The 11,625-nt window shown below is 36.7% G+C and overlaps 1 protein-coding gene across 10 annotated transcripts in view; it reads left to right on the forward strand.

Annotated features, from left to right (window-relative positions):
* Nucleotides 1–11,625, forward strand: part of SHANK2 (SH3 and multiple ankyrin repeat domains 2) — a 315,835-nt gene that overhangs the window by 267,540 nt on the left and 36,670 nt on the right. For 8 of the 10 annotated variants that reach the window (XM_033150235.1, XM_033150297.1, XM_033150242.1 and 5 more), the window contains one exon: nucleotides 1,266–1,286. The exons of the other annotated variants lie outside the window; for them this stretch is intronic. In XM_033150235.1, the coding sequence (XP_033006126.1) occupies nucleotides 1,266–1,286 (21 nt within the window). The remainder of the gene's footprint in view (nucleotides 1–1,265; nucleotides 1,287–11,625) is intronic. 10 annotated transcript variants of the gene reach the window in all.

The following is an 11,625-nucleotide window of genomic DNA, read 5'->3' on the forward strand; positions in this document are numbered from 1 at the left end:
GTGTATTTGTTTTGTCCCTCTTCTTAATGGGTTCCTCTTCCTACTTTTCTCTGTACTCTCTCTTCTTAAACTGGACCATCCTCCCCCCACTGTACTTTCACAGGGCCATTCAATTCCCCTTGAAAGCAGGGGGCGGGTTTGGTGATTTTTATAGTGTATGGGTGGGAAGCAATCAAAGAACTTTGGAGTCCATGTGGGTCTACACTTCAATCATGATACTTTATTTTTTAACAATAGAAAAGCTTTGTTGCCACAACAGCAACCATTCCCCACCACCACCCTCAATAATGCCTCTAGGAATGATACCATATCATGACACAGCATAATTAGGTGTGTCAATGCACTGCTCAGGGCAGCCAAGCTGCCACTTGAAACATTGGCAGAGTTTTTTTATGGTCCTTTACAAATATCCTCTCCCATCCCAGCCTGAAGATTAGCTCACTCCCACCCTAAAGTTCTTTGATTCCGATCTTCAGGGGCGGGGGTGTTATTCTTCCCCACCTTGAAAGCAACAATAGTCTGGGCTGAATGTTTCAGTCCAACACTACAATCTTCTTATTTGTGACCAATAATATTCCTTACCTTGTGGTATTCCAGTGGAATTTCTTTCTTTTCTTTTCTTTGAACACATGACAGTGTCCTCCTTCTTGTGAATGAATTGTTTTGTTTAAAAACTCCCCCTCAGTTTTAAACCAGTTAGCTATTCTGTGCATTAAGGGGCTGCTATTTTTGAGGAAACAGCCCATTGGGTCAAGGAACTAATTTAGTGGTTCTGTGGAGCTCATGTTCAGCTTTGTGCCCCCTGTAATATTACATGGCTGCTTCCCAATTAGTGTTGCACAACCTCTAATTCATGTCTACCCTCTTTAGAATCTGCACTAAGATTGTCAGGAACTAATGGCTTAAGAAATTGTCACAATTCTTTCCCCTTTGAATTCAAACCCTGTTAAAATATTCCCCGCCACCGCCCCTCCACAATCATGCTGATATTTTTAAAAATCTAAATCATGCTGTTTATCTTTTGAGATAAGGTCTTCCTTTTCGGCATAGCCATGGTATTCTGCCTTTTAGATTGTATCTTTTGGAATTAGAGTTTAAACATAGCCTGTGCTAGAGTTGCTAATACTTATGGTGATTTGAAAAAGCGAAAGCATAGTACTGAGTACGCTCAGTGTTGGTGCTTGAGACTCAAACAGGGATTTATCATTTTAGAATGACCTTCTCTTCACATTTTATTTACCATTCATTCCCTTTCTATTTTCAAGCTTCAGTACGGAAGAAGAAGGGTAAGGGGAAGCATTTTATCTCTTTTAATTTGTTTTTTCTCCCCTACACCTTTTCATATTAAAGGAGGATACATAGTTGTAAATGGTCCAGTTTGTCAGTCATAAAAATAATTTATTAATATGTTTTAGCTATTTAGATAATGAACTGAAATCACGTAAAAATAACCTAATTTCCTTCACATTTGAAATAGATGATCCCATTTCTTTCTTTTGTCTTGCCTCCTTCATCCCCACTCCCTCTCCCTTTATATGTTTAAGATCCTTTCCCAATTGTTCCCCAGTCATTATTTCAAAGTTACTGTGCTAACTGGTGATCACTTAGGGCTATTTCATGCATGGCATGTCCCCGGGTAGGAAAAAAATATGTGCACACACGTCATGTTGTATGTCTGTTCTGCTTTGGTTACCTGTATTTGGAACCACCTGCTGCAGCTTCTGAACATGTGTAACCAAGACAGAATAAACATTTGTGCCATTTTCATGCCCAACAATGTATATGGGTGTACGCATATTTTTTCTGCACCGAGTTTCCCTTCATGTAGGAAACTCATGAATGAAGCAGCCCTATGAAAAGCAGTGGCAAGTAACAGGAGTTTGGTGTAGTCCTGCATCACTTATTTCACTTGCCTGCTTAATAGCCAGTTGTTACTTACAAAACCACACTGCCTCTGTCTCAAAAATAGGCACCTCACACACACACCTTGAGTCTTTACCTGGAGAACTGCTGCTCTGCATAATTTCAGGTTTAACTTAGCATCTTCCACACTGTCCCGTATGCATGGAATGCCCTCCCTGAACTGATCCATAAGGTCACAACTCTCCTCTCCTTTATCTCCTTGAGACCCACCTCTGCTGCAATGCCTACTGAGCCTATTGCACAACTTGCAATGACAGATTGCTAAGTGAAAGGACAGATGGGGATTGTTGACATTTTGTAGTAATATTAATTATAAATAAATAAATATATGTACTGTATATAAAGGTTGCATATATTTAGCTTCATCCCTTTTCTACCTTACCCTTTGTATGTCACCGGCTTTCTTCAAGGCAGGGAACTTTGTTTTTTTTAATATATGATTGCCTAGCACACTGCTAATGCATAGAGGTAGAAGAAATTGAGAATAAGTCATGTATAGATTACAGAGTTGTGTGAAGCATTAATTTTGATGCTATGTTACAGTGGTGAAGCAAAGTGGCTAGAGTTAAATTTACTTAATTTTGTTTTTTGTTCTACACTTTTCCCAGCTCTCTCTTTCTCTTCCTTTTGTTGATCATATTAACAAGAGCTCCAAGTACACCTACAGCACTGCCACTCAAACCATTCTACAGAAACCCATATAGAATAAATCCTCTTAACTAGTTGTGAGCCGCAGTGACTTGGAACACTTTGTAGTGTAGATGGGTTCTCCAATAAGTATAGTGTGTGTGTGTGTGTGTGTGTGTGTGTGTGTGTGTGTGTGTGTTTGCGTGCTTTTGTTTCACTGAGGGGGAGGGTAAGTGCTCTGGATACAGCTTTTGAAACCCTGCACATCCAGGTCCACTTCACATGTTATAACATTTAGCGTATATATGCAGTCCATACTCTAAAACTGACATCCACTTTGAACGGTATATATGTTGACACGAAAATCATTACTTGTGCCATAGAGTCAAGAATTTGTCTCTGCCACATGTACACATACTTTAAAGCACATATGTTTCTCATAAAGCAGACCTCACCATGTGTAGAATTGCCTTTATGTGAAGTTGCATTGTACTTTGCATGGCATTCTGTATAGGCAGGGTCTGTCCCATTCAACTCAATAGCAGGTAGAGCTCCATATGGGTATATTTGGTGTTTCCCATGAAATAGAAGACAATAAGGAAGCCCCTTCTTACTCTTAATCAGAGCCCCTTATTTACAATGGAGCCACTGGATCAGGGCCATGGTTTAGCGATACAGTTAAGAGATAGAGTTCCTTATAAGATTAAAATCAAATATTATGTTTTCCGTTAACTTTACTTCTGAATGTTGCATAGTGTTACTAAAAAACAACAACTTCTCAATCTGTAATACATCTTTTTAGCTTCCAGTTGTAGACTCACCTGCCAGTAAGCCCCATTCAACTCTATGGAGCTTACTTCTGAGTAGACTTTTACAGGATTGCACTGTTACATTGCTATTTTCCCCTTCATCATCCTTCTCAAACTCAGAACTAAGCCATTCAACTTTAAAATGCACATTATTTCAACTTGGAAACTGCCTTCTTTCTTTTGGTTTACAATATTTTGAAAAAATAATACAAATTTGACCCAGAAAAATACACAGTTGAATGTATTAATATATGAATTAATCTAAATTGTAGCAATTTTTGGAGTTTCTGCTGCTTAGCAAGATGGCTAGTCTAGACCATGAATTCAATGGGAAAAAATCTTAAACTTAGCAAAACAAATAACACAGAGAGATTTTTGCATAATTCAGACAAAACATTTGCATACATTTTGTATCTCATAGTTTTGGAATAATATATTATATAGCAATATATTTCCTCTGTATAATGTCTATGCATCTTTGCCCCAATCCAGAGATCACATATACACATGGTAGGTTATGTATATGTATGTGTATGAGGTCTCCCAGCCTTTTAAAGGACTTCTTCATTTTAGCGGATAGACCCAAACTAAGTGTGCCAAGGATAGGACATATGGGGATAGGGCACCTCCATTGAAATGAACAATGGATTCCATTAACATATCTTGGTGAAAACAGGATTTATCAGGACATGTGATAACGCAATGCCCAACAAATCCCCACAATCAAACAAAAATATACCCAAACAACAAGCAATATGATTATTTCACTAGTCCAAGCACAATATGGCTAGAATTTTTAAATTAAAGAATTCCAGCATATTAATTCATTTTTTCAAAAATGAAACAGCAGCAAAATAAACCAGCCTATCTATAGATTTAAAAAAAGGGAATAAATCATGAGGCAACAAGGGCTCGCGTGACTTCAGTGACTACCAGATAGCTATAGAATTTGTAGGGGAAGCAGGTTTTGCATAGCTATTTCAGAACACTTTTACTAATTCATCAGTACCAAATTTTATCCTAGCAAATTTGGTGTATCAAGCAATGTCAGGTTTCCTTTGATCTTAGTTGAGATTTTAACCCTAGCTAGTTGGTTTTTCCCCCTAAACAGTTTCTAAACTGGATATTGTTCAATTCTCCATCTATAAGTGCTTCCAAAATGTTAATTTGCGACAAGAATAATCATATATGCGTTTAGGGGATTTTTACTGCTGGATTGGTGCTAGCCAAATAATAATAATTCTGAAACAGAAATATTTCTGCCTTCCTCTATTTTTGTTGATCTTTCCCTTGGGAGTATTGGAAGGAGTTAATTAGCTAACCTGTATATATTTACCTGAATGTATTAAGTATAAAAGAACTTTTTAAGCTTTTCTGTATGAAACATCTCTGTAAAGCTGTGAACTCTGATCTGCATTGCATTTCTTTTGGCAAGCTATGACTAAAGAGTCTGGAGATAACACAGAGAGTACTGTAGCTGTCCTTGTGCAGAGAGGAACTGCCTAGGTCAAGAGATAGGGTGGCCTTGCTGGAGTACGCATGAACCCACTCAGGGCTAAATGTCCCTTTTTGCCTTATATGTACAACAGGAAATGTACAACAGGAAATGTTCCTTATATGGACAAGAGGAAGAGCCAGGGAACTGTCTATAAGAACTGTCTGAAATTTGACTAGTTTTGTACTTGCTTTGGGTGTCTGAACACCGCAAGTGCCTTCTGCATGCAGAATAAATCTTTCTCCCTTTGAAGCCAGAAGCCTCGTGTCTTTTGACTGCTTCCTTCATTTCTCACCGGGCGCAACTCAAGGTACCCAGGGGGAGCAAATAAGGCTCCAGTATAAATTTTAATTCTAGAAGAATATTAGAATATCACCTGCAGAAACATTAGGTTAGATCATAGTGCAATTTAATATGAGATGCAACTCACTTAACAGAACAATGTTTAATAGTGGTATCTTCTAAAAGAAAAGTATCAGTGGCGTTGATAATAAAAGCAATAATATTTATAGTACATGGTATAGTATCATTTTTTCCAGAAAAAAAGTGTGAAATGGTGGCATTTGAAACAATTAAGACATAAATTAAATCCAATACTTGAATTCCAAAGGTAATAGAGACCAAAAAGTGGCCTCATGTGAAAAGGCCACACACTGCAATTAGAGGTATTTCAGCACTGTGGAATAGATCATAGGACTTTCACAACCAAGAAATAGTGAAAACAGATACGGTACCAGCTCTAAAGTGTTCACACCTTCAGATATGATGATAATTTCGGAAAGATGTTTTGGACAGAATTATTTAAGTCATCAGAAAGAAACCTTACCGTCAAAGATATGGATATTCCTGATGTTACCAATCTAACATGGATCCTCTGAAGGATATTTGTGTAAGTATTAATTGCTGACACCAAATGAAAATCTGAGTTAATATTACTATTTCATGGTATGCAGTTTTAAGTTTTAATGGGGATATGTTGAATGCACACTTAGTCATTTTTAAATGGGGTGATACTCTGTCTTCTCTTAGCAAATTTATTAAATAGCTGTTCATTTACCCCAAGGAGGTAAAGCCATATTTATTAGTATAGAAAGGAATCAGATTTCACTTGTTTTCTAATACTTATCAGTAAGAATGTTATCTGTTAAAGAGGTACAAAGGAGTTGGTGAGGAAAGAAACACAAGGGGTGAATTTTTAAGTTCTGTTCAGTACTTTCTGGGAGTTCTCAGAGATAATGAATCCAGGTGCTGAATATTTCTGAAACATTCAGCATGATTTCATAATCAGGTGCTGACAATTAGTAGTGCTTCTGAAAACGTTGCAGTCATTAATACATGAGGGCTTTCAAAGCTTCCATGTTGCCATTGTACTTGCTGTCCATTATGAGCAGAATACTCATACAATTATAACTAGTCATGCATCACATGTAAAGTACTTCATTGTCTTTCTTCACTAGAGAAAAGTAATTGAGGGTGACTTTGCCATCCCAGTGAGGAAAACATTGCAAGAGAAAATAAAGTGATGGAATCGTAAGTATTCAAGAGAATCATATTATTACGGCCATTAGGTGTGAAATTTTTGAACAAAACCCCTGGAAATTGTTGGCTGAAAGATGAGTAAGACTTTATTATATATTTTTATACTGTTTGTTATTTAAGATTTTCAGAATTTAAAGGTTGCACGCAGAATGCATTTTCAAAGATTTTAATCTTTTTGTCTTTCAGGTGCCGTAATGCTGCTCCTGTGACTTAAACTTCAGTATGCCTTATTTAAGGTACCAGAGAAATGGACAGCATACTCTTCCTTTCTCTCACTCTTTCTTTCCTTTCTTCCTGATTTCCTTCCTTATTTTTTCAAGGCCTTTTCTTCCCATTTCACATTGTTTGTTTTTTTCCAGTTGTTAATAATGTCATGTTGACTCCTAATTAAAACTGTAAAATAAATTACTCTAGGCATCTTGTAGTTTGTTTTCATTTATTTGCCTTGCTCAGTTCTACAAGCTGGCTCATCTGTTTTCAGAATTGCACCATAACTTACTATAATGTTTGGAAGATTGATTCCTCATCTCCAAATTCCATCTCTTCGAATGCTGGCTCAAATCTAGCACATTTCGTTTCCACTTATTTTCTCAATTCTGAAAACCTAGCATGTTTTCAGAATGAAATAACCTTTTTTTTGGCCTGAAAAATAAATACTGTACAGTATTTCTAAAAAAAACCTGTTGCTTCTGCAGGGTAAAATATATCTTGTGTTGTAAGATTACAAACATATGGAGCATCTATGCATACATTCACACATAATATTTTTTTTTTATCTACATCTGGGGATTTGAGTTGTCATTCCATGCGATGGAGTAAGGTATAATCTAGCATTAGATAACAATAACAGTGTTATCATGAGGTTATCTTATCCTTAGCAGCTGGTGGTTTGGAATGACTAATTTGGAATGACTTTTCCTTTGGTTCTTCTTTTGATAGAAACCACATTACAGAAAGAAAGGATGAGATTGGGGGTCAGTTTGTTTATAAAACTTCCAAGTAGAATGAATTCAGCAGCAATATTAGTAAATATTCCCAAAAGGCAGATAGTCTAAAATTTGGCTAGCAAAGGATTCATGGATCCCTAGATATGATTCAAATGAATATCAAGTGATTCAACCTGTGTGGCTCTGTGTTCCCTAAGTCTTAAACATTTTTACTAAAAACTATTCTTGAATGTATCTAATATGACCCAGTCATCTCTTATTAGTTTCTGCCCATTGATTATAGTATAATTTATTAATCTATAAATATTATCTTTCATGCATTAGAGTGAAACATGATTACTGAAGCACACATCATATTTTCCAGATACCTTTTTAATTTGCACCTCTTCCAGATAAGAGGTATGTAGGTATTAAGCTGTTAGGTAACAGGATCTCTTGCTTTTGAATTAACATTTGGTATTAGTTTCATATACCATTTCCCCCATCCTGTACAATGATTCTATCCTGTACAATGTCTGATTTGAGGTGTGCCAGGAAATGCAAGCATCTCTTCCCAGTTCTCTTAAACGGACTATACATCTTAGAAGCCCTCTTGCATAATCTGAAATTGTCAACTTCTTATGTTGGGCTGTACGGTTGCATACTTTACAATACACTGTCTTAATTTCATTTATCTTACAGTTTGGCTTGAATCAGACCTCACACCAAAGCATGCTTTACACTAATTGTAGCTTAGAACCAAAACCATGGTTTGAGCTTCCAAATGTAAAGACAAAGCATGAGTTGGAGCTGCTTGTCTGCTTTTGTTTGCTCCGCTCTCCAAGCATTCATAACTACATCATGTCAGGGCCTTCCCGTGTGGGGCAAATATATCTGCCTAGGTCCAGCACTCTCAGAGGCCCACACCTTAACACAGCACACATGACTACAGGACAAATAGTGGGCCAGTGGCTAGGCAGAAACCATGCATTCAATCACTCTTTGGTGGCTCCAGAAAATGCAGGCATTGGGTAGGGGCATGCCTGCATTAAGAGAAAACTATTTCAAATAAACAGTGACAGAAAAGTTATTATTTTCCCTCTCTCATGTGGGGTAGGGGAGAGTATTGTTATTTTTACCCTGCTTACTGTGCGTCTCATCCCATGCTGAACTCCAAGAATGTGAAGCGACCACATTCATCTACGGTATTTAAACTGCATTTGAGGCTTGCAAATCCTGAACTCAACTAATTCAATAATATTTACTTGCGTACAACCAAATATCATTGTGAGTAATCCTACATAAATGGCATTATACTAAAGACCTTTACTACTAATAGTGAAAGTTGATAGTGAAAGTTATTACTAGTGCACTCTCTGCTCTTTTCTGTTTCTTGGAGTGGGGGTGGAATGGGACAGAATTTCTTACTAAAATCTAGTATGTTGAAACTGTTTTATAAGGCCACATGTTATATTTATAATGTATGAATAATGAAGGTGTGAAAAGAGAATATCAATTCTACATTTTGCTGTTACTAAAAGCTATCTTATAGAGTAAGTGGTTAAGGTGTATGTCCTAGAAATGCTTTGTATAGAGTTCTAGATTCAAACTCAGGCACCTGTCTAAAGGCTTTATTTGATTTATTCTTTACATTTGTATCCCACCTTTCCTCCAAGGTAGAGTACATGATTCCTCCCCTTCCCTTCACAGCAGCCCTGTGACATAGGTTAGGCTGAGAAGCAGTAACTGGCCCAAGTATCACCCAGTGAGCTTCTTTCCACTGTGGATATTTGAACCTGAATCTTCCAGATTCTTCTCTGGTACTAACCACTACACCACACTAGCTTTTGGGTGTCTTCCAGATGTTTTCTCAAGACATTCAATTGTGGTTTCTCTACCTCCTGGTTTATTTTAATTTCACCTGTATAAAAATGTCATGGAGGTTAAATAATGTGCTTTGTCCTGCATCGTGCACACCCTAGGAAAGACCTCCTATCATGCTAAACCATAATAGCAGAAACCATGACTTGCAAGACCAGTTCATACCATGGTTTCTTATATGATTTGCTGGATAATCACATGTGTTGTCAATTCAGGCATCACATCATGATTTGATTTGTGTCTGAATTTGAGTCATCATGTCTGATTCCAGATTTAGATTATTTTATCTTGATACCATCAATTCATCTTTAGTAGCATTCTTTTCATATATTACAGAATTTCTATGTACAAAATATCAGACTCCCCTGAGATGACATTTTTATGTTATACATTTCACATATGGAGAGAATCTGTGTTTTGTGTCTTAAAATGTCATATAAAATAAGAATAATTTGATTGCATTCATTTTTGGCATCTGTAAAAAGCTTGCAAATGTTAAATAAATTAGCCACAATCTGAAAATGGTATCAGTGGTTATTTCTTGTGAGCAAATGTACCGGTAATTAACAGTCTGACCCGTAACTATTTTAAGATTGCTTTATTAAACTTTGTAAACAAATAAAATTTATGTAATAATAAAAGAGGAAAGTGGTTCTTTTTATAATGAAAAAAGTTAATCTTACATACATTTCAAACAGTACTAACATTTCCCCCCTTGATTTTCCCATTCATGACTATCCTTTTCTGGAAACAATCTAAGATTAAACACTTGAATTTGTGCTTTTTCAATCTTTGGATTAGTCAATGAAGCCATACTGGTTGATATGCGAATATTCAAGGTTTACTGGTTATAGATCAGGCTATAAAATCCTTTTTCTTAATTTTAAAATTACACCTTAGTGCTAGTCAGCTGTTTAAGAGATGCCGTGTCTAATACACAGTAATGTGTCTAATACACATACACAATGCATTGAGAAACTATCTCAATTTACCTGTCAATGTAGACTTTAAATTAAAGTATATATAGACATGAAATAGATCTACTGTATATTGGGCACCCCCCAAAAAAGGTGGACAGCGCTTTCAAGTGAAGTGAGTTTCCATTTGAAGCTGTCACTTTTATATCTTGCTCTTAAGTACATTGGGTGACTACATTGAGCTGAAATTCAAATTTTCTGCCTTGTTTCCCTGTGTGCACCATTTCCAGTTTTCACATTTCACAGCAGCCTTCCGTGTCTCCCCGAGAAGCCTCTTAGGAAGATTAGACGACTGTCCAGTGCAGTATCTAGCATAGTGCAAACGACCGCAGTTGAAAGCAAAACTCAGCAGCATCTCACATGTTTACAGAAGCACTTCCATCACATCAGCACAGGTGTATTTGGCTCCTGGCCATAATCACTCCAAAGTAACATTATTGGTTTTTTTTTGGGGGGGGGGGGTTGGCTAATCTTGAAGCCATATTCTGATGATTGAGATTATTAACATGAAAATGTTTCAGTTCAGTGAGAGATTTCTTAAGTTTTCTTTGCCTTAACGAGTAATAACAACACCCACAAAATCAACAATATTAAATCATCATAAATTTAAAATGTCCGAAGAATGTCATGGATACCAGCAGCCTCAGAAAAGTAGTTTTGAGTCCTATTGATTTTAGTGAGTGAGTTGAGTACATGTTTAAAATTGTGGTCCTGTGCACAGTTTCATGGGTATAAGCTCAAGTAAACCCAGTGGGATTTGCTTCTAAGGAAACATGCATATGTTTCCTAGTTCAGTGTTTTTCAACCACTGTTCCGTGGCACACTAGTGTGCCGCGAGATGTTGCCTGGTGTGCCGTGGGAAAAATTGAAAAATTCAAGAGAATTACTTTATATATAGTCAATATAGGCACAGAGTTAATTTTTTTAACATTTTCTAATGGTGGTGTGCCTTGTGATTTTTTTCATGAAACAAGTGTGCCTTTGCCCAAAAAAGGTTGAAAAACACTGTCCTAGTTGAAATCAGTTGGACTTGAAAATGCTTAACTTTGGTTGAAACACGCTACATTATTCCTTTATCACACGCCATATGCCCTCTTCTTTTCCCCCTGCCATACCTTTCTCCCTTTCCCTCCTAAAACTGTTGAGAGACGACTTACTTCTTCTGCAGTGTACATGCTCATGTTTATTGCTTTGCATCTGCAATGTCTGCCAACAAGAGTGCTTTCAAAAGCCATCAATAGCTAAATATGCACAGAATTTACAAATGACTTTTTAATGTACATTTATGCTCTAATATTTAGGCAGGTACCTTTTGTAAGTTTTAGCTTCTTTCAAACACATATTAGATAACATGGAATAGTTTTCCTTTTTATTGCTCTGAATAAGTAGAAAGCACACTTGACTTGTACTTCGCTTGGGATTTTGCAATCTTAGACTGACTTGAGACA

This window comes from Lacerta agilis, chromosome 1 (assembly GCF_009819535.1).
Source record: "Lacerta agilis isolate rLacAgi1 chromosome 1, rLacAgi1.pri, whole genome shotgun sequence".
NCBI lineage: Eukaryota > Metazoa > Chordata > Lepidosauria > Squamata > Lacertidae > Lacerta > Lacerta agilis.